Source organism: Silurus aristotelis (assembly GCF_946808225.1).
Source record: "Silurus aristotelis genome assembly, chromosome: 8".
Taxonomy (NCBI): Eukaryota; Metazoa; Chordata; class Actinopteri; order Siluriformes; family Siluridae; genus Silurus; species Silurus aristotelis.
The window spans coordinates 7,273,566-7,298,127 of record NC_139581.1 but is presented as its reverse complement, the minus strand read 5'-3'; the positions used below and the strand labels follow the sequence as shown (position 1 = coordinate 7,298,127).

The 24,562-nt window shown below is 34.8% G+C and overlaps 1 protein-coding gene across 2 annotated transcripts; it reads left to right on the top strand.

The window, feature by feature from the left end:
- On the top strand, positions 1 to 24,552 carry fxyd5 (FXYD domain containing ion transport regulator 5). Of its 2 annotated transcripts, none has more exons than XR_014534611.1 (9): positions 1 to 308; positions 8,099 to 8,147; positions 8,592 to 8,678; positions 11,043 to 11,192; positions 12,909 to 12,980; positions 16,271 to 16,300; positions 17,642 to 17,716; positions 20,951 to 22,061; positions 22,235 to 24,552. XR_014534611.1 is itself a non-coding variant. In XM_083548190.1 (9 exons), the coding sequence occupies exons 1-9, from the start codon at positions 297 to 299 to the stop codon at positions 23,923 to 23,925; spliced, it is 546 nt and encodes a 181-aa protein (XP_083404316.1). In that variant the 5' UTR covers positions 4 to 296; the 3' UTR covers positions 23,926 to 24,552. The 2 variants fall into 2 exon arrangements, 1 of the variants encoding a protein (XP_083404316.1); XM_083548190.1 differs by having other exon boundaries at positions 4 to 308; positions 20,951 to 20,996; positions 23,901 to 24,552.
- Positions 24,553 to 24,562: the final 10 nt, after the last annotated feature.

The following is a 24,562-nucleotide window of genomic DNA, read 5'->3' as shown; positions in this document are numbered from 1 at the left end:
ATGGACAGACAGGGTGTCTTTTCTTCCAACACAGATGTGCATTAGTAATGTCCGAAAGACCATGTGACCTGGGCACAGACTGCCAGACAAAGGCTGAAGCTGGTGGACAGAAATGAGAGCTGGTGGGCTGAACAGAATGTATGTAATGAATAGCAGAATAAGAGACGGAAAAAGAATAACACACGAGGTGAAAAAAAGGAAGTAGAAAAAAAGGTGTGGCCAACTAACGGTTTGATTTTGCATCTGAACTGTTGAACACTAAGTCCTGAGACTAAGAGACCACCAGCATTTTCAGCATGGCAACGAAGGTAAGCTGAATATTTGTCAGTTTTAATCAGTAAGAATGCAAAAAAACCCCCTCCCAAAACGATTAGACTGATAAGTGGATGAGATAAAAAATTCTGCACTAACCGAGCATCATGGTTGCAGAGGTTGAAACCCACGTGCTCCATCATACATATATGATTCTACCATTGTGACAATCACAATGCTAACAAATGCCGGTTGTTCCCATAAAAAAAAAAATGTTTTATGAGTCTTCTAGCATGATTTAAATAAGATGATCAGTATAAATATATCTCCATCATTCAGTGAAGAGCGGAATATTTTGTCAGCCAGATGATTATATACTCCATCATATATTCTAGTATGACATGCTTAGTCTCCTCTGCACACGACTTTAAAGTCATGAACACAATTTAATGTTTTATTAAAACAATAGTAAGAGGGTTTTTTTTTAGAAAACATTATTTTAATCAAAATTATAGTTTAATTGCCAAACCTTTTCTACTTATTACTTTTGAAACTAATATAATTTATTTAATAAACTAAAATACAAAAAATTTAATATTCAATAATTTTTAAACTGTTTAGAAATTTATGCATCAAAAATTTATGAAATTTTTAGGGGAAAAAAACCCCCAGCATACAATAGAATGCACTTATGTCACCTGCTCATTGTCCAACTTACATTATAACTGTATATGTGAAATTCAAGTGGCATCAAGTTAAACATGGTCTTTTCTTAGTAACATTTAATACCTGCATATAGTTTCTTGCTGATTCTTTCCCCTTCTTTGTGGTAATATTCTTTTTTCTACCTCATATAATGTGTTTACCCTTAAATTCTCAGTAAATAATTTATTCACTTTAAACAGTAAGTATTAATGTACATAAAGTAAAGTAATTGAAGTATGAATGTACTTATTACAGTGTTGAATGATTGCCTGGACCCACTTACCGATCTTTTTATTCTAGTCATGGGTCATTTAATCTTTATCCAGAGCAACTTCCAATTATCTCATTTATACGGCTGAGCAGTTGAGGGTCAAATGCTTTGCTCAAGTAGTTTGCCCACAAGTGGTCGAGGTGATGGGATTTGAACTCAAGTTCAATCCCTCAACCACAGAGTTACAACTTCTTTTTGTCTGTAGTGCTAGCACAATGGTCTTTTCTTCTCATTGCATGCTAACTGCAACTAATCATGCTTATACAGTTTACATTTTTGGCAGATGCCGTTATCCAGCGCGACCTACATTTATCTAATTTATACAACTGAGCAGCGATGGGTTAGGGGCCCATAAGTGCCAGCTTGGTGTGGCTGGGATTTGAACTCATGACCTTCGGATCATTTTAAGAGACTGAGACAAGATGCAGGAAAGCCTGTTTTGACAAAGAGAATCTTTCTGAAGGTATAGCCACTGGACAATGATTTAATGCATAAGGATACATTCGTTTATAAAAGGCTTAAAGGTTTTACCTGGTTTTCTTTTCAGTGTTTGGATGTAATCGTGCCAACACACGTACTGTAACTAAGATAGCATGTAGCTGTTACATATATAGTGTAGTGTATGCAAGCAAGGTCTTGAGAAACAGGAACTGCAACTGAGATGGCACTTGAATGAATGGTTTCATCAACATCCTCTCAAGATCACTTGCATCATGGGAGTGGCTGCTTTTAAGGCAAGTGGTCGAGGTTAATTCTATTGTTTTATTTTGCAGAGCATTATCTGACAAGACAATGTTCTAGAAATGCAGTTAGAGGTTTTGTCAGAAAAGACAGTGGTGATGAAAAAAACCCCACCCAGATATACATGAGGACAGAACCTTAAGAGTCTAAAAGCTTTCCCCAATAGTGAGAGGTGTCTACTTGTCGCTTAAAATTAATATAAAGCTCCTTTGACTGATCACCTGTATACCATGATCTAACAATTCAACCCTGATGACAGTGTTCAATTCCAGGAAAACTCTGCCCATATCCACAGGACACAAGGGCTTAATGTTATTTTTTGTTAAGCATGAGCAATACTAAAACTGAAGGATAATCAGAATTAATTTCTTTTGTCTTAACACACTTTGTATCTATGCCCCTCCTTCTGTTTCCTGCCTCTCCTGTTACACCAATGAGCTAAAAACACATTGCACACACTGTAATATGCAATGTTTAGGGAAGTTCCTCTCCCAAAGCCTTCGGTTATGTTGACTCAGTTTGTCTGATTTCAAAGATACATTTCATTCCACTTCAGCATTTCTTAGTGGAATTTGACTGTTCAGTGGAGACACAGGAGATTTTCGTTTTTAAGTAACAGTTACTGGTTGAGGAACAAATGAAAACCAGTTACTATTGGTTCTTTCCCTATGTTTAACAAGGCTTTACAAAGTACAAAGTACTTCAACTTCTCATTGTGTTTCTCGATCCAGATTTTCACAAACTTGTTTTACCAATCAACTGTCGATAATGAGAGGCATTTACCCAAAGTCAAGCAAAGTCATGCAGATTTTGAAACATTGCAATCTTGTTGCAGATGTGTATTAAGCATTAATCAGTCAATAGTCCAACAGCAAACCTTATACACAGACATGTTTTAAGAAAGCTCTCCAACTGGAGTTTCACAAAAATTCTGGTATTCCAGACAGGCACAAACAAGAGTGAATCCAGAGGCATAACACCTGCTGGGAAATCCAGTTGGTTCATAACAGACTAAAGCTGGCAAAACACAAGCCAAGCTTGTTTACCAGTTATGTGTTGATAGATGCTGGTGGCTGGATAAAGTATTTGTGAATGCACAAATGCAGAAATATGATCTTGTATGGGACACATTATGAATGACCCCAAGGTTTGACAGTGGGTTAAACCTTATAGCCAGAAGGCTTGAAGAGCTTTGTCTAGTGCCTGATATACTGTATTCCCAATGTGCATCAATGCATGGTTGGAAACAAAAGCAAAAATATATGATTAATTAATTAAACCCAATATCCAATTTCTTGATAGGCATGTAAAATACATATAAAAATGCATATAAAAACTTTTTAGATTGTGACAGATCAAGAATCAGAGTCATAGCAGCAAAATTAATTCTCCAATAAAATATATTGGATAGATTCTACAAGACTATCAGTCTTAGATGACTATCAGAATCTACAGCTCACCACCATGATACGATATTTTATATTATGTGAAATCCAAACTAATCTGATTAAGACTATCTCAGCAATAAGGGTATTTACATCATGCATAATTGTCATCTTAAATATTTTGGTTTTCCTCATCTGTACATGTGTAAACATGATCAAAAGCTTATGAACAAAACCAAAAACTCAAAAATCAGGCCTACTGATTAAAAGTACCAGTGTTCAGGAATGTACTGGCATGGCAAAATCCTTGCAGTACATTGATCGTTGTAAATACACAACAGTAAATACATGTAAACAGAAAACAGGATGTTTAACTGACAGGCAACTGAGAGTGAGCTAATGTCCAGACTGGATTGGAATCCGAATTTGTAGTGGCTTCTGGATTAGTGGAGTATTTAGATGCGACAATTGGATAGGGTAGAAATAACACCACTGCATGTTCACACAGCTCAAAGAGAGACTGCATTATGTATTATTTGCAGTTGCAAAAAGTCAGAAAACAATATGTATAACTAAAATCTTTCCTTGTTAAATTAAAATAACCCTCTTCAGTTGGATTGATCCTGGTAGAGCTATACACAGCTTATATTTAGAGAAAAATAATTATCTAAATTATATTTATAGTATAAGTATTAGTATTAATTTTAAATTCATTGACCAACAGTTACATTATTGATAGCAATTACATTATGAAAGCTATAAATCGCTAGCTCAGAATTTCAGTACTTTAAAAAATTACCTACACCTCGTTATACATTCTTGAAATGTCTAGAAATTGATCTAATTATGTTCAGAAGCTTTTGTACCCACTTCTAGAGACAGTGGCTTTTTGCTGTATTGTACTTATTAGGCCCAATTTTTAAACACTTGATATTACCATATGCATCTATGCATACTGTAAAAGCAATTGTTTGCAAATACCGTAATTTCCGGACTATTAAGCGATTTTTATTTTGAACGTGCCTACATTGAAACAAATTAACTTTACACAGGCTTTAAAGACAGTGCCTGTTACACGGCTTGTATCTAAACAGTAGCCTACCAAGAAAGTCATTGTTCACTGTCTTCCTCCTTCCTTTCACAACAATTTCTCTCGGGAGTTTATCTTTTGGCATCGGGGTGCGTTTAAAAATCACCATCGGTGAAGCTTTTCTCCCGATGCCGTGCAGCTCAGAACACAGGTGAAGTGCGTTTTTTCATGCCCGCTTGTTTTCAGCGTGACGAATGATTCGCCTTTCCTGTGGACAGTCCGAGTGAGCGGCAGGTCAAACGTCAGAGGAACCTCATCTTTATTTATGATGTGGTGCTGCCCGATTCAGTGGGAGCGCATCTGATTTAATATAAAGAGTTTCATTGGTTCACCTGAACCCCTTCGGCAATTTCATTGGTCTAATGTTAAGGGGATCAGTTTTTTGGCTTGAAGTTTGTGAAACCGGGAAAAACCCAGGAAAAATCCATAAATTAGCTGCTTCATTGTTTAAGCCGCGGGGTTCAAAGCGCGGGAAAAAAGTAGCGGCTTATAGTCTGGAAAATACAGTATATATATCCTCGAACCACAGAAATTACATAAAAAAAAAAAAAAAGAGACATGAAGTATCTACCACAGTTGAACAAATTTTGGTCAAAAAGGTTCTCCTGAGCAGCAAGACAACAGTTACAAAGAAACTGGTATAGAAGAAGAAACATTCCAAAAGAAAACATTGCAGCCAGAAAGGAAAAAAAATCAGTTTAAATCAAGTTTAAGATATGAAATACAATGGCACCAAATACTAACAAAGTCAAATTAAAATTTTATTTCTCACATACACATTCATACAGAGTACAACATGCATTCTGTGTGATACAATTTTGTCAATTTTGGAAAATAAATGCGTCTTAGCTATTTTTATTTATTTATTTATTTTTTAATGATCTCTTACAGAAATAAAATAGGGACCCTGATTGTCTTATGATAACATGTAATGAAATATCTGTCAACATCATGGCCTACAGACATGGCCGGCACAGACTACAGCTCCCAAAACACACACAGTCACACGTTCACAGTCAGAACATCAAATCAAATTATATATATATATATATATATATATATATATATATATATATACAGTATATATATATACTACTACTACCAAATATTAGTGCTGTTGTTTTTGCTTTCTGCCTATATTACCATGTTTAATTCTTTGATTTGGATATCTTCTGATTATCACTATATTATTACTATGATTATCATTATATTAAACATTCTGGATTATCCTGTTCATGTAATGTACTGATCGCCTGACCCCTTTTTGACTCAGATATTCATTATTGTACTGCTTTTACAATTTGTCTGCAAGCTTTTTATGGAAAAAAAAAACTGCCCAGAGTTTTTCCCATACTGTATGGCATTATGTTTAGACAAGGTGTATGTAAACTACTGGTTACTACATGTGAGACAAATTAGTAATCTTTACATTCTAACAGCCATAAGATTTCTGTTTCCTCCTCAGCCTGAGGTCACTGTCTTGAAATCAAAAGGGCTAAAGAGTACCTGAAATCATTCTTAAGTAAAAGTATAGATACATTACAACAAAACTTCATTTATTAAGTCACCAATTCCAATATGACTTGTGTAAAAGACAAAAACAACACAACCGCCTCTTCAACATGCCAGAATAAAACAAAGATCAAACAAGTCGATCAAATTAAAAGAAAATGTAGTAAAGTAATTTTTCAAAAGGCTATCTTTAATTAACAGATAAAATTACAGTATCAAGTCACAAAAAAAATTTAGTATTTATAAAATTAAAGTAAATCATTTTAGAAAACCAAATGGTTCAAACCCCCGGTCAGGGAACCAACCCCAGCCATTAGGGTTGCACAAGCCTTAGTGCTGGTCCCAAGCCCCGATAAATGGGGAGGGTTGCGTTAGGAAGGGCATCCAGCGTAAAAACATGTGCCAAATCAAACACGCGGATGATCCGCTGTGGCGACCCCTAATGGGAGAAGCTGAAAGAAAGTTTAAAAATTGCGAGCTGACTTGATGCTCGGAATGTAATACTTTGACTGAAAATGAGTCCAGCAGTGATAAAAAGCCACTCACAGACAGCAGATGCCGGTTAAGTCACACTTATCACACTTCTGCAAATATTTTTCTTTTCACACTTTAAACTCTGGACTGTCATCTTAACTGTGGACTTGCACAGCACAGTGCACTTTATACCACACCACACCGCACACGGTCACTTTAAAGACAATCACTTCAACCACCTTATGTGATTACTGTTTACTGCACATAAGCATACCTTGTCTCCATAAGCATACCTTGTAAATCCACTTTTTCACTATATATATATATATATATATATATATATATATATATATATATATATATATATATATATATATATATCTTTATATATTTTATATTTTACATAGTTTATTTTCTTTATTTATCTGACTTCTTTTTTTTTATTTGAAGTGTTGAGCCTTTATGCGCTTTAATAAATATAGTGGAGAAATAAGTACATACTCTATATTGAACCATAAATGTAGTTCAGTAAAGAGTAAAGGGTGATTATATATTTAATAGTAAAACTAGAGAGAAGCCAAATATTACTCAAGAACATTAATGGAGTATAATTACTCAAATACTTAACACCACTGCTTGAAATAAGGCAAAACCTGTTTCCTGTTGTAAAAAACCTGTCACAAAGAACTGACAATGCTCTTAAGCTGGTGTTGGATCTGTGATGATCCCAAATGTTGAGCTATTTTATGAGTTGCTCAGTAGCTCCTCGTTTTATAACCACAAATGACTGTAAAAGACAGTAGAAAGAACATTACTCATAATCTTACATTCCAGTGCTCATGTTAGTTCTCACTCTCCAGTGTTCTGTATTGTTTAAAGATTTATAATCACACTCTTGATGTCACCTAAATGAGGATGGGTTCCCCTTTTGAGTCTGGTTCCTCTCAAGGTTTCTTCCTCAAAACAGCTAAGGGAGTTTTTCCTCGCCACAGTTGCCATGGCTGCTCATCAGGGATAAACACACATCATTTACCTTAACCGTTAAAATTCTGTAAAGCTGCTTTGAGACACTGTCTGTTGTGAAAAGCGCTATAGAAATAAACTTGACTTGACTTGACTTGACAATGGAGCCTTCTTTCATACAAGTTGCATGTTCAGCATATCAAAGATTAAATGTTATTTATTTATCATTTGTGCAGTTATACTTTGTAAACTGGGCACTCAAGTGCTTGTGGTAAGACTCAGATCAACAGTGAAAGCACTTATTATTAGGTGAACAGATATTTGACATGTATGGTTAGGATGGTGCTATAATGTGTAAATGAAAACAGTGGTCATACAGTAAGTGGCAGAAATGGAGTGACATGCTTATAAATAATGTAGAAATGTACGTTTTTAGCCTTAGGTTATGTGGATCATCCTCGGTACGAGTCCCTGTGAATGAGTTGTTACTATAGAAACAAGCATAAAAAAAAAAAAAAAATAGATAAATAAAAAATTATTTGGATCACATTTTTGAATTTTACATTTTTCAGGACTGAATTCAAACTTGGAATAATAAAATGTGTCTAGAAATCTTTTCAAACTTAATTTAACTTTAGTTTAATTCCTTAGTTCTGATAGAGGAGATGTACATTTGCATGATTATGAATGTGCTTTGTTTTGCAGAGTGTCTGGACAGGAAGCGCATTATTACTATTCATTTGCTTCTTCAGAGGTGAGTCATTGAAATACCCCAACCCAAGAACATTTAATCTGTTCTATGTTTGTCTTTTGCTTGCTGATTCCTGAAACCATCTCCCACGCATTTATCTTTCTTTTTACACAGAGCTCAAAGCTTGCATAGGCTGGAAGAGCTCTTATTATTTCTTTTCTCCCAATGCATCATAATGGCATAATTATTGCATTTCATTTCTTTTTTACATCTTCTTGGTGATGCTGCTGTTGGGACTTTTTCAAACTCCACACGAGCTCTTTTTCCCATTTGCATAAATTATCATAAAGAAGTTAACGGTTTTATTTATTGATCTGGCTGCACGTGGGGTTTCACCTGCATTGGAAGACCAAACATAATCTAATCCAAAGACCTTAGGCACTTAGAAAGTACAATTATATGCTTAAGTATTGTTGTTTTAACATGTTTCTTTCCATCATTCCAAAGCGTCTGCTGGTTTTAATGATTCACTCTCATCGGAAGTCGGAAATCACACTTCCCCTCCTTCTGTCACAACAATATTAGCCAATACAGGTAATGTTTCTCATTTCTCATTAATAAAAGCTCTACTGCTTTACATAGCAACATTTGAGTGGGGATTATTTTTATTTGATATGTTGTAACTGCGTTTTCCCTGCTATTTCCTGTATCAGTATAGGGGGTATTCAGAGTTAATGATTTAGTTTATAAAAAAAAAAAAAAAAAAAAAAAAAAAAAAAAAAAAGATTCAGATAAAAAAAATCTATACGGCATAAAATAAGCCATTATAAAAACTCATAGAATTAATAAATAAATGAAAATATGGTAGCCATTAAAACAATAATTGACCATTTTACCTGGAGTCTTGGGTATATGATACATGTTAAAAATTATATAAGGTAAATAATTTAACTGCATTCATCTTTTATGAACTTCTGGTAACAAATATGTCTAATAGGTTCTCTCACAAAGATTATTATTATTATTATTATTATTATTATTATTATTATTATTATTATTATTATTATTATTATTATTATTGTTGTTGTACATGATTTTTTTTAAGATTCTATTTTGAATCTATAAAATTTTTTGCATGCATTAGTAAAATAAATAAGTAAAAATAAGTAATAATAAATTTTTATTCCTAAATGAATATACCGCTTTTCCAGAAAGTATTTGTATTTAAGGAAGGTTTTGCAATAGCTGCAGTGTTACAACAACAAACTTATGTTATTTGGAATAGAATATTTGCTGTTAACTTAAGAGCAAATATAGGAATTAAATTAAGTAATGTATTTAAATGCACTTAAAATTATATATATATATATTTTTTTTTTATCTTAAAACTGCATAATAGATAAGTATTGACTTTGCCTTTTTTGGCCATCTAAATGAGATTAGATCTAAACTAAATAAATTACTATTTATTTTCCCATAGCTTACACTAAATATGTTAAAGAGGGTCCAGCTGCATGGTTGCAAAATAAATATCTTAGACTTTGTAAGGTCTGAGAGTGAAAACTGCAAATCAGATCGTTCTCACTGTCATGCACACCAAGGAATTGACCATGAATTTTCAAGATAAAGTTTTTAGGAGCAAAAAGAAGACAGGGATGACTTTTAAAGCATCTGCACAGCTTTTAATCTTCTGAGGAGCACTGTGCAATCTGTAATAAAGTGAAAAAAATATGGCACAATCTGGATATTACTAAACTCTTCAGCGATTGAGCAAGAAGAGCAGTTATCAGAGAAATGTTTGAGTTATACCAGGGGCAACAGACCCTGAAACAGAAAAACCTGATAAGATCTGATCAATATTATCAACTCTTTACAGATTATAGGCTAAACACTAAGAATAAAATGTTAATTTTGTGAAGACTATCTCAATAACTGAATCCCTGGGGTCAAGCATGGTGGTGGTAGCATTTTGGTTTTCAAAGAAGAACCTGTTCCAGTCAGACATATGAATACAGAAGGTAAATACCCAGCTTTTCCAGCTATATATAGTTTGTCCTTAAACTGAAGAATGTCTTGGAGGAGAATGGCTTCCCATATGAGAATGGCTTGGAGGAGAAAATGGCTAAAAAGTCATAGGCCAAATTTAAATCCAATAGGAAATATGTGCTATGACCATAAAATTGCTGTGAACCACTATTGACTATAAACTCTAATTAGGCTTTAAATTGTGGGAAATTCTGCATTTAGAATTGAAAAAAAATGACAGAATTTTAATGTGCCAAGCTCATATAAAAACATCCGAGACAAACCTAATGCTGCAGTAAAAAAAATTTTATTCTGTACAGTATACTCTAAATCTATTTGAAAAAAAAAAAGAAAATGATAATAATGTTCTAAATTTGATCTAGAAAATTAGCAATCCAGGGGAGTGGTGGCTCCAGCGGTTAAGGCGCTGGGTTGCCGATCGGAAGGTCTGGGGTTCAAGCCCCGGTATCGCCAAGCTGCCACTCTTGGGCCCTTGAACAAGGCCCTTAACCCTCTATGCTCCGGGGGTCCCTTACGAGGGAAATATCAAGGTCCGTGACTTCGGAGTGACGTGGGGCCACCTTCCCGTGGGCTCACCACCTGCAGGAAGGGACCGTAAGGGACGGTGCTGTGAGGATTGGGCAGCAGTCGAAGGCGGGGGCCTGCTTAGACTGCTGCCCCCGCGACCAAATTACGGATAAGCGGGAGAAAATGAATGAATGAAAAATTAGCAATCCAGACAAACTGAAGAAAGGTGGCAGTAAATACTTTCAACATAATACAATATAATAGCAATGCAATACTGATTGACACAATTTTGATGCTAACTCCTCTCCACTCAACTCTAAATATGCCCCATAGTGATGTGGTCTATGTCTTTATTAGATAAAACTGCATGCAGAAATGGACGATTCTTTTTTTTCTTATTCCCAGATGATGTGAAAACAATCAAGTTTAATACTACTAAATCACCCATTACTGTCCAGCCTGAAAATGAGACTGCACTTGTTAATGCCACAGTGAAGTCCCTGAACTCAAGCAACTACCAAAACCATACCAAAGCCAGAATGGAACCCACTCAAGGTAATTCTCTCATTCCTGTTTCAATGCGACATTTATAAATGCTTAACTGAATCGAATATGCTACCTTAAGAGTAGATCAAGTAGGAGTTACAGTTGATTATCAGCTATTGTGATACAGATGACAGATGTAAAGTTGACATCATGGAAAAATGGGGGAGTATTTTTGTGAAATAACAAAATGTCATGCTTTTTTGACATTTCAGAATGACCTTTTATTCAACCAAATGCTGTGTCAAGACTACAACTACTACTAATAAAAATAATAATACATTGGTTGATTATTTAATTAAAGTGGCACTTAGGAATTATAGAGCAGTTCCATTTGGAATCTGATCCACATAAATTCTAACATGATACTGTAAGTTTGATTGGAATAAAGCTATTTTTGCATTTACATACTGTACAGGGGCACTAAAGCAGCTGTAGGACATCAATTCAACCTTGGAACAATGTAAACTAAAATAACAAATCAAAGTAAACACATTACGTTGTTAGCATTTTCGCATGAAGATGTGTTGATCATAGACTATTGCCTTGTTATTCTACATAAGAGAATGTAAATGTATGCGTTGATTCTTTAAATGTACAGTAATTGTGCAAACTATTGCACATTGCACAATTATTTGTTAATTCTTATGTGAAGAGACAGCACAAAAATGTCAGCACAGATTAAAAGAGTTGGGTCAAATATAGAGGCGTTAATGACTAGCCTTGCAGGGTTTCTTGAAATTTGAACTCTTTTGAATGCTATCTCAAATCTTTTGCCCCTAAATTAACTCATGAAAACAACACCAGTAGGTATGTTGTATATTATTATGAGATAAAAATTAAAGGGTAATGTGATGTGACCCAAATCTCACCTTCACTTTACACAACAACAAATTACCAGCGCTAACAATATTTTATTCATTTTATTTATTCATAGCAGCAATAAACTACTGTTATATTCTTAAGAGAATATCTGTCCTGAAAACATTCCTATAGCAAAACATTTACAATTCTGACAATAGAGACTCCTTCCAAAAATTCTACATAAATGCATAATTTACAGGAATACGTATATTCATATGAACCTGTGATTTGCCATACAGGTGCATCTTAATCAACCAATCAGAATAAAGAATTGAGCAACATTTGCTATATAAACCTAACCTGTACAAGTCTGGTTTAATGTCCACTGATAACATTAATGTTTTTTCAGTAAGTGTTTAAAAGGTTGTGAGTTCCTCAAGGAAAACAAACCTGGGTTTTTGTCACTCTGCAGTGCATACCAAGGGCACTCGTAATTAAAAAAAACTAATTAGCATGTAATTAGAAAAGTGTTCAACCCTCGTCGCATGTTGAGAAGCTTTAAGATATGTAGCATTTCTGCCAGTATGCATTATGGCATGCTATTAAACTGAGCACAAACCCCTTAGAGAGGCAGGTTATTGAAATATATAAAAAATCATTTTGAAAGACAGGTCAGAGAGAAAATGGGTGCACCTGGAAATTAATTAGAAGTAATTATGGATGGATCCATATGAGTGTGATAAGAACACCGTACCTCCCTTCCAGGCGAGGAGTCTAATAAGAGCTGGATATCTCAGTGCATTGTGAACATTCTTCTCGTTTTAGGGAGGAAATCATTTCCTGGCACATGCAAAATAAAAAGGAAGATTTTTTGCCATTCTGTAGTTTCTCTCTGTTAGTCTGTGTATCTCTCTAACATTGCAGTTTCGATGACCACCAGATCTACAAACACAAGCCTTGCTCCAAGACCCAGTGATCGTATGAAGATTGAATGGGGTACAGTGAATTAAACTTGGCCTTCTCTTTTTCTCTTTAAACTGTTTCTGTCCTTATCATGCCATAGCTGACAGTGAACATTAGCAACTCTATGTACATGAAATAATGCACTCTTCAAGAGCAGTTGCATGTCCACTCACTGGCTTTTTCTGGATCAGGCAAAATGGGATACACAGTTTAGGAAGATGATTGTGTTCGTCACTATGAACATACATGTATTAGTATATATAGTTTTAGTCAATAGTTTCGTTTTTTATCAATCAAACATCCCTGTTTTTCTAAAGTTACTTAATTTTATTAAGCACTGAGGCTACAAGTATAATAATGTGAATAATAATAAAAAAAAAAATGTTAATGGATTCAAATTCTAAGTTTAATATTAAGCAAAGTGCATGTCTAAAAGATCCAAAATATGCATCTAAATGTCAGAATGTGCTTGTGTGTCCAATTCTTTCGGTATGCATAATTGTATGTTAGAAGTGATTTAGATAAAACTATACATCCAACTTTATTATCATGCTCATAATATATATACATATACAGGATCTCACAAAAGTTAGTAAACCCCTCACAATTTATTTTTTAGTATAGTTTTTTATATATATATATATATATATATATATATATATATATATATATATATATATATATATATATATATATATATATATATATACACACACACACACTCACCGACCACTTTATTAGGTACACCTGTCCAACTGCACGTTAACGCAAATTTCTAATCAGCCAATCACATGGCAGCAATTCAATGCATTTAGGCATGTAGACATGGTCAAGAAGATCTGCTGCAGTTCAAACCGAGCATCAGAATGGGAAAGAAAGGTGATTTAAGTGACTTTGAACCTGGCATGGTTGTTGGTGCCAGACGGGCTGGTCTGAGTATTTCAGAAACTGCTGATCTACTGGGATTTTCACACACAGCCATCTCTAGGGTTTAAAGAGAATGGACCGAAAAATAGAAAATATCCAGTGAGCGGCAGTTCTGTGAGCGCAAATGTCTTGTTGATGCCAGAGGTCAGAGGAGAATGGCCAGAACCTTGAGGCGGATGGGTTACAGCAGCAGAAGACCACACCGGGTGTCACTCCTGAAAGCTAAGAACAGGAAACTGAGGCTACAATTCGCACAGGCGCACCAAAATTGGACAATAGAAGATTGGAAAAACGTTTAATGAGTCTTGATTTCTGCTGCGACATTCGGATGTTAGGGTCAGAATTTGCCGTCAACAACATGAAAGCATGGATCCATCCTGCCTTGAATCAACAGTTCAGGCTGGTGGTGGTAGTGTAATGGTGTGGGGGATATTTTCTTGGCACACTTTGGGCCCATTAGTACTAATTGAGCACCGTGTCAACTCCCCAGCCTACCTGAGTATTGTTGCTGACCATGTACCTCCCTTTAAACTGTGTGAAAAGTGTCGCTATATTGTGTCAATATATTGTCATATAGCACTCCCTTAATCCTACTTGGCATGGGATTCTCCAAAGCTGCACAGGTTGAATCTGGGATTCTCTTATTAACATCACTGAGCTGCTGGATGTTAGACGCATGGCGCTTCTCCACCTTCTGCTTGAGGATGCACCACAGGTGCTCAATAGGGTTCAGATTTTAAGACATACTTGATCACTCCATCACCTTCAACTTTAGCTAGATTAGCAAGGCATTTGTCACCTTGGCTGTGTTTGGGTTAGTTATTATGTTACAAGAGTGTAATTTATGAAGGGAGGGCATCATGTTCTGTTTCAGAATGTCAAGGTACATGTTGGAATCCATGTTTTCCTCAATGAAGAGCAGCCCCCCACTACCATCAGCAAACATGCAGCCCCAGACCATGATACTTCCACCACCATGCTTGACTTTAGGCAAGGCAAGTACTCCTTAGCAGGGAGTCACAATACATGCTGAACACCATCTGAGCCAAATCAGTTTACTTAGTTTCATCTGACCACAGGACATGGTTTCAGTAAATAATGCTCTTGGACAGTGAAACCTACTTGTTGCAGTGTGTGGCATATGGTCTGAGCACTGACAAACGGACCTTTCACTTCTGCAACCTCTAAAGCAGGGGTGTCAAACTCAAATTCACAGTGGGCCAAAATTAAGAACTGTGACGAAGTCACGGGCCAAACTCAATATTTATTGAAAAATTGACTGCAATTATGCATTCCATATGTCTCTCCATATGTGTAATTTTGAACCATTTCATATTTCAAACTTTAGTTTTGCATAAACATTGAATCTGGAACAACCAGTGTTTTAATATTATAAACACATGAGAAATTAAATTTGAAATAAAACAGACATCAACAAAACAACCAAAAACAATAATAATTTCCTTCAATTAAAAAAATCTTTTAACTATTAACAGTCCATGCCTTGGAGAAGAAAAGTGCATAAAGACAACATTCATTAAAGCTTAGTTTACTACACTCTGATTTACTCTGATGCACATTGGTTGAAGTCAGATACCTGCATCTCTTCTTATATGCATGTGCATCAATGTCTGGGGTTAGACTCTGAGTTAAAGAAATCCTCGGACTCCCTCAGTCTCATCCATGTTAGCAACATACTTCTTGTTGTGTTCTGTCTTGCTTGTTGTTTGCTTCGTAAACTAGTTTACGTCTGTGGTGTGTGAGAGCCAGGAAATGATACACCCGTGGTTAACTAAAAAAGCCACGCAATGACAGGAAACGGCTGAAAATGGCAAAGTGAAAAGAAAAAAAAAATTATCATGTCACCAAATAGATTAAAACTCATGTAATGAGTCTGGTTTGAAAATGTAAGAAGTAGAAAGTACAGATATATGTGTAAAAATGTAAAAGTAAAAAGTCCGAAAAATAAATAGTGATGTAAAGTACTAATCCAAAAAAAAAAAATCTACTTAAGTTCAGTAAAGAAGTTACGAAAAGGTTTTTTGTAACTTTCCACCACTGACTCAAAGCACAAAATTTTAACTGCTCTAACACAAGATACATACATTTGTATGGTCCTGTCAGGCAGATAAATAGGACATGTGACTTTGCATGGTTACACGTCATACTGTACAGCTATTATCACTTAGGGTGTTCTCACTTTAGTTGCCAGTTATTTAGACAATAATGTCTGTATGTGTAGTTATTTTCCCGAGGACAGTAAATCTGTACTTCTATATATGCTGAATATATATAATGTATATATATTGTAGTCTTATATGATATAAAAAGATTTAAGTTGTCAGTAATTGCATTCAATGTAAAGCTATACCAATCCTCTGTCATTTTCTCCACAGATAATAAATGGGAGGAGCCCTTCAAATATGGTAAGAGTCGACTCTGACTTTTTTAGTATCTTTACCATAATTGTATTTATTGGTAAGCTTCTGTACAAGATACTAAATTCCACACGTCATTTGATATTTCCGTTTGCTTGATTCCTTTTCTATCTGTTTCAGAATGTTTTTATACAGAACATATAAAATGAAATATTTAGAATTGACTCATATGTGTAAGAAAGCTAACATAGCGTATTAGGGGTGTACTGGTACATATATATCATGTCTTTCAGTTCAGTACACATGTGCAACCCTTTTTACGTACGGCATGTAGTTAAAATTTGAGTCCCCTCATAAAGTAATAAGTGGCAGACCTCAAGTTTGTTTAGTCTCCGCCTCACACTTTAAATGCATTTATTATCATCATTTTTAAATTTAAAAACATACATAACAATGTCAAAGGTATAAAAAATAAACTAGAGTTAATATTAATTAATTAAATAATTATTTAAATTAATCAATATAATAAAAAATGTGTATGGCATTAATTTGACTTATTCTATTTTATTTTTCTATTAAATATATTTTTATATATTATTTAACCAAGCAGTCATTTTATTTAAAATAAAAAAGTTGATAAAAAAAAATGACAAGCCATTTTATGGTTTGCATTTATTCCCGCTATCCGTACTGAAACTGAACCAAATTGTGACTTAAAAACAGAGGTACATACTGAACCGTGGATTATTTTGACATCGTCATTAAATGTGAGCTGTGTTAAAGGTTAAAATTGTGTCTCTTTAATATTTATTTTTTAATAATTTTTATAAAAATGGTTAAACAGAAATGCAAACTGCATCAAATGTGTGTTAATAATAAATAGTGCTATTAAAATAAATGTGATATATTTAATAAAACTTTTAAATAAATTGTGACACCCTTTATGTATTATTCATATATATATATATATATATATATATATATATATATATATATATATATATATATATATATATATATATATATATATATATATATACTGTATATATATATATATATATGAATATATATAATACATGAAAACTCTGCATTATTATTATTTCACACTATTTCATTTGTGTGAAAGCTGTCCTTTATTAATTTTAATTTATTTATTTATTTATTTTTTGCTTTTCATTTTGAGATAAAAGTTCCTTTTTACAGTATCTTAATTTTCTTGCAAGGTTGAAAGACCTGGACAATATTCCATGTAGTAATGTTAGTTGAAACTGATGAGTTTTTCTTAAATTTATTTTCTTCAATTTAATGCTATCACTTATTAAATAAAATGCACTTATTTACCGTATATGTATATTTGTTTGTTCGTCCCCCCCCCCCCCCACCCCACAGATTATACCTCTCTGAGGCAAGCAGGACTGACAATAGCTGCTGTGCTCTTCATTATGGGCATCATGTTGATTGCATGTGAGTTAATAACAAAGCTTCTGGTATGCTTTTCTGATATAATGCTGTAATTGCCATATAATAAAGGCTCAGACAGATGCAATTGCAGTTTAGTCAGTTTTTTCTTTACTGGAAGGCTTGCAAATATATATAAAAAGTAACTCAAACGTTCAAGTCCAAATCATGCAAAAATAAATCTAAGCAGAGATGCGAAACATGAGAAATGGGCTTGGTATAGATTAAGAATAATGCAAGCAGTGCTTATACTGTAGTGTACTATTAATCTATTAATACCGTACTATTAATGACGGAATGAATGCAATTTACATACTTTGCACGCACGCGTGTATGTGTGTGTGTAATTAAGAATGGGTTTGCCAGTGATTGTAAGTGTGTGTTTTGGGAGTTGTAGTCCTTGGCATTTATTTCTGTTGGGTTGCTGGGAGTCAGAGTAGTCCATAGATCTGACAGTCATATATACTATAGATCAGGCATTTAAATTTGTGTGCATGCTGGACCTCATTTATCCATCTTTTAATTGATTAATTGTGTAGAAATGTTTGCATAAACCAAACCCATGTTGAATTTTCTGCCTGATTTACAAAAGTTACAGAAACACTGATTCATGTATGAATATGTACTTCATGTGCACAAATCAGCCATTAAATACAAAGAATGCTATTGACACAGATCATTTGTATTTAATTAACTTCATAAGCTCCATACAAGGTAAAGTGCCCAGACAGCAGAAAGCACTAAATGAATGATAAGGTGTACAGCCTGAAAAATAAAATGTAAATTAAATATTTTATTTTAAGCAGTTGTATATCACTAAAAATATTAAAGTAAAATATACAGTATCTCACAGAAGTGAGTACAACCTTCACTATAGAAACAAAACATATTCGTGTTTTTGTCTGCTTGACAGGAGCATACATATTTGTTTATCTTGTATTAGAGCAGTTAAAATTTGTTGCTTTGAGTACAATTCTCTCATAATGACCACTGGATCAACTGTTTAACATGGCACCTTATGGCAAAGACTCTCTGGCGATTTAATAATTAGAATTGTTGCTCTCCACAAAGATGACTTAGGCTATAAGAAGATCAGTAACACCCTTAAACTGAGTTACAGTACAGTGGCCAGGGTCATACAGAGGTTTTCCGAGACAGGTTCCACTCAGAACAAGGGTCCATCAAAGATGTTGAGTCCTCATGCTGTGCGTCAGGTGCAGAAGCTGACTTAAAAAAAAAAAAAACAGACGCATGAGTGCTGCAGCATTGCTTTAGAGGTTAAAGAAGTGGAAGGTCCGCTTGTCAGTTCTCAGACCATATGGTGCACACTGCAACAAGTCGGTTTGCATTTCTTCTGTCTCAGAAGGAAGCCTCTTCTAACGCTGATTTACAAGAAAGCCTGAAGGCAACCTGTCCAAAAGCATGAATTACAATAACCATGTACTGTGGTCTGATGAAACTCAAATAAACTTGTTTGGCTCAGATGTTGTCCTACATGTGTGGCGACACTCCCACAAAATAGTGACACTTTGGACACAGTTTTGAGATGTTCACTTGGGGTGTACTCACTTTTGTTGCCATTTATTTAGACAATAATGGCTGTATGTTGAGTTATTTTTATAGGACAGTAAATGTATACAAGCTGCACATTGACTACTTTAAAGAATATCCAATTTTTATTTCAATAGCATTGTCTCTTAATGAAATGTGAGGGGTGTACTCACTTTTGTGAAATACTGTATTAATAATAGCAAGTGTGTGCTAAATGTTCAGACAATTGTGGTTTTTTGTGTGGTTTTGGGGCTTTACTGATCATATAGAATCACAATTCATGGTGTTGTTTGTGGGTTCACCTTTTGTTTTTATGTCCTTTAATGAATGAAAGTCATACAAAACAAGTAGCTGTCACAAAAAAAGCATTTGATTTTTCTCTTACTTCATGACCTAATGAACTTGCAAAAGAGTGGGTGTTTTCTTTTGGTTACATTTTTTTATAGACACTCCAAAGCACTTCTATGAATCATTCCAGATAAGATTGTCTGCTGAATGCTGTAAAAATGTATTTAGGAAAAAAGCAATTTAGACTCAGCAGCATATTCCATATATATACGACTGCACCATATACATTTTTTTTTATGTAGAAGTTGTTTTTATGAAACCAAATAAACATTTAGCTATTAAATAAGTCCATTTGTGTCCATCTTAAAAAATGAGGGCCTGTTTTTTCTTTTACATTCATGGCATTTAGCAGATGCCCTTATTCAGAACAATGTATAAAAGTGCTTTGAAGTCTATTAATATATATAATATAACAAACAGAGAACATAAGTGCTAGTTTGAGTGTTTTAGGAGGAGATAGGTCTTTACCTGCTGTGTGAAGATAGGCAGTGACTCAGCTGTTTGGACATCTAGGGGAAGTTCATTCCAGCACCTTGGTGCCAGAACAAAAAAAAAGTTATTATTTTTTCTTTTTTTCCCTCTTATTTATTTCTATTGCTGCTTTATTTGAGGAGCATTTAGCAACTCTGGCCTCTGTTTGATTTGTCAAGGAATAAAAGATTTTGTGATGTAATTGGAAAATAATAAACTTTTAGATGGTTAAATTGACTCTACGTTACAGTGGACTGCATCACATCACAAGAAAATGTTTTTGATCAATGTTTATCATTTTACTGTAGTAAACCAATGATCTTGTGAACCAAAAGTTTAATCATAGTATGCAATGATCGCAAAGTCAAAACCTATGCATCTACGGAATCTCCTTCTCTGTCATGTGGAGATTGTATGTAATCCAATAGAGTCAAATTGTCTTTGTCATCCGTGTGTTTGTTTTTCGTGTCAGTCAGAGTTACAAGTAGATAATCATAGGCATCTGTGATTCCTGTATACTAAGAGAGCTGTTGGAACTTTGTTCTGAAAGTGTAAAGAAGATTCAGTGGCTTGGAAGAAGCATTTGCTAGTCATCACTCTATCCAGCTGGTAGCTGTTTTATTACACATAGTGGGTTAGTGGGAATTAGCAAATGGCTAAATCGGAAGGAAATTTTGGGAAGGAGGGAAAGTATAGCAAAACTTTTTTTTTTTTTTTTTTTATTATATCTGACTTTAGCCAGTTAGCTAACTTTATTTCAGAAATTGACAGAGGAGGCCAAAAGTGATACAGATACATAATATAAATGGTTCAACATGATTTCAACATGAAACAAATCCCCATTTGTTCTTTCTTTTTCTGTAAATCAAGGTGGAAAAATGCGATGCAGCCGCCGTTGTCAATTGACCAAAGGAAGGTAAGTGTTGTCACTTTGTTCAAGTATGTGAAAATTTTTAATAGACCAAATGTCAAGACAAGTAGAGTATTAGAAAGTCTAATAGCTGTAAGCTTGTGAGGACATTTGTCTGTTTCCCATGAGGAGCTTTTTTGCTGTTGAAAAATACAGCTCATAATGTGTAAGATTCAGTGTTGTTCCCAGGTCAGAGTAACCTGAATGTAGTCTTTGTAGTCTCCACTAGGCTCCAGTCTTTTCTTTGTAATGCCACAGCAGAAAGAGCTTGTCAAGAAAGTGTTGTGTGTTCAATATCAAAATGTACTGTCTGCTTTTCTAAGTTCAGTACACAATTGTTTGGCTGAATTCAATAGTCATGCTGCTATTGTGGCTCAAAACATCAATTTGAAGAAAGTATAAACATGACAGCCTTCATTCAGCAATTATGAACAAACCAGACTAAACCATTTACTTTTATTGTTATGGCATTTGGCAGATGCCCTTCATCCAGAGCTATATACAAATGATCAGTTAAGGGTTAAGGGTTAAGGGCTTTGCTCAAGGGCCCAACAGCTTGGTTACATATTTATTTGAACTCATGGAACATTGATAGCAATGTGTTGATGAAAATACGCTCTTCTTTATCAAATAGATAACAGTAGTCAGTAATATTTTCAACACTAGACAATATTTTTTTTCTAAATATCTGCAGCATTTATGTTCGTTTTATTTCAGGGCTTGTTGTTACACAATTCTCCCATTCAGATCTTTTAAATAAATCAATCATATGTGTTTAATTAATCAAATCTAGGCATAAAAAATAGTAACCCATTAAAAACTAGTCAATATAAGAGACTACAACAAAGACCATTCCTGAGTTTTCTACATAATACATTAGATTAACAGTGCTAATAGTATCATCGAATCACTGCTCAAGCCAGTACCGTTGACCTCAACCTGTCTGTGTGATACTCATTTATTCGACATGTACTGATACTGTGTTGACAGTATCAATACACAATCATTATTGGGGAAGTGGTTGCTTAGTGGTTAAGGCTTGGGGTTGCTGATTAGAAGGTCGGGGTGCAAGCCCCAGTATCGCCAGGCTGTCACTTTAGGGCCCTTAAACAAGGCCTTTAACTCTCAGTGCTCCCGAGGCGATGTATCATGGATGACATTCCTAACAACTCTGGCATATATTATAATTATAGAAGGGATGTACAGTAACTAAATAATGATACATAATATTACTTAAGCACAAGTAAAAATTTTGTACCTGGGGAAGTCTCTGGGTCTATAGTGGGCCTTACCAGGCTTTACCAGTAGTTTTCTTCTGAGTAAATAAATGAATGAATGCATGGATGGATGAATGGATGGATGGATGGATGGATGGATGGATGGATGGATGGATGGATGGATGGATAAATGAATTAATTAATTAAAGGTAATATTAATAGAACACAATCGGATGTTAAGTATACCAAGGTTTTTGCTTGCCTGAAGCCTTCAGGGATGCTCTGCTTTATTACAGCCAGTCTCTGAATGCACCTTATGTGCACTTTACCACATTTGTTATTATACTTTTGAATGTCTGTGACGTGATTGCTCTCTACACTTAGCCAATGGGTTGTGTCACTTACACTGACTATGCTTAGATGACCTAAATTCTAGAATGTGTCTTAGCACTTGACATAATGATTGCCAAATTGTTCAGAAGGTCACTGTACAAGCCTTTCTTTGAGAACACCCTGTCTTGGTAGGCATCTTAGTGATGGTTTACAGCACAAAAATGACACCTTTTCTAAGCAGTTAAACATAATTAGAGCTCTAAGTTGGCAGTTCACCTGTGTTCACATTATGTCACATTAGGCCATCCATAAAAAAAGAGGCCTTTTTGGTATTTGAACAGTGAGAGACAGAGATTATAATGCATTCTACAACCTTTCCATAGAGTTTAAAAGATTGAAAAGATGCTTAAATAGCAAATCAGCGAATCAGATGAAGAGCATAAGAGCAAGAGCATAAGAGCAAGTTTAAAATTATATAATGTCTAATAACTATTATGATGGTTTATGCCATTATATATATATTAAATGCTTCCATAGTCCTGAATTGTCTCTGTATGAAACACATACTCTATTCTATGTTTTTATTCATACATTATAAACGTGTAAAGTTTTGGAAATGCTTATGTCACTTTGGCTGAATTCCTATGCTGAAAATTGTGGAAAGCATTCAAAATGGACCAAAATCAGGTTTTTATGACTATAACGATATACTTTGACACAATGATCTTTAATGTGTCCATTATATAGCAAAAGGTAGGTGAACACCTGGCCATCACATGCATTTAAAGGCTTCCTCCAAAGGTCTTTATACTATATGTTGTGCTTTACCATTTTCTTTCACTGCAACTAGGAGACCCAAACATATCCAGCATTACAATGCTACTGTGCACAAAGTGAATTCCATTAAAACATAGTTTTGCCAAGAATGGTATCAAGGAACTCAAGTGAGAACCCTGATCTTAACCCCACTGAACTCCTTTGGGAGGAACTGGAATGCTGATCACACCCCAGGCCTCATTTCCCACCTCCTTATCTAACACTGGGGCCTGACCTTACTAATACTCTCGTGGCTGAAAGACCACAAATCCCCACAGCTACTCCAAACTCTAGTGCCTGTAAAAAATAGTAGAGGTTATAATAACAGCAAATATGGACTATACTGTATCTGAATAGGATGTTGAACAAAAACATACTGTGATTTCACTAGTGCTCACATAATTCTGGCTTTTTTTGTGTGTTTTTCAGTTCAGGAAAACCAGGTTTTTTTTTATGAATTTATCAAATAGATCAGAGATGTAACCTTTAAATAATATAATGCATTTAAGGGTGTTACATGTGTAATTTGTTCTTCTGTTTTTAGGTCCTATGAAGTGACCAGGATGTAACTCAAAAAAAAAAAAAGGGCAAACAGCAGGACCATGAGCAGCAAGACAGAAATCCAGTCAGAATGTTTTCACTGCTGTGTGTGTGTGTGTGCATATGTAAATTATTTTTATTAATAATTAAAAATAAGGAACAGTGGAAAGTTTTCTGTCCCAAGTACTTAAACCCCAGTATTCTGTATAAGTGTATATATTTGCAGTGTAAACTAGACCTCCTGGTTTATAACAAAAGAAGTGGAGGGGAATAAGGACATGTGCCGTCACCCTGCACCAAAGTTCATCCCGCTCCCTTCCAGACAAACCGCACACACACCTCTGACTAACACATCTATGACACACACACACACACACACACACACACACACACACACACACACACACACACACACACACACACTAGCACATCCCTGACTGTCTGACTCTGTCTGCCCTATCTGTTGTCACACTGTTACACTGTTCCATGCCTGTGTTTCCTTTTATAACACTGAATTTATCACTTATATTTATATGAGGTAAAAAAAATGTATGGCTCAAAAGTGCCCCCAAGAGGGCTAAAATTATTTCCTTGAACAAATCCAACAATTTGTAGACGTCTAAGAAGAAATAAAGCTGTTTTTTGGGATGAGGTAATCATTTGTTT

Bases quoted from the DNA above. Each gene is read 5' to 3' on its own strand.
- fxyd5 (XM_083548190.1), top strand. The intron at 8,148-8,591 runs GTGAGTCATTGA...ATCATTCCAAAG, and splicing joins ATTCATTTGCTTCTTCAGAG to CGTCTGCTGGTTTTAATGAT. The intron at 20,997-23,900 runs GTAAGTGTTGTC...TTCTGTTTTTAG, and splicing joins TGTCAATTGACCAAAGGAAG to GTCCTATGAAGTGACCAGGA.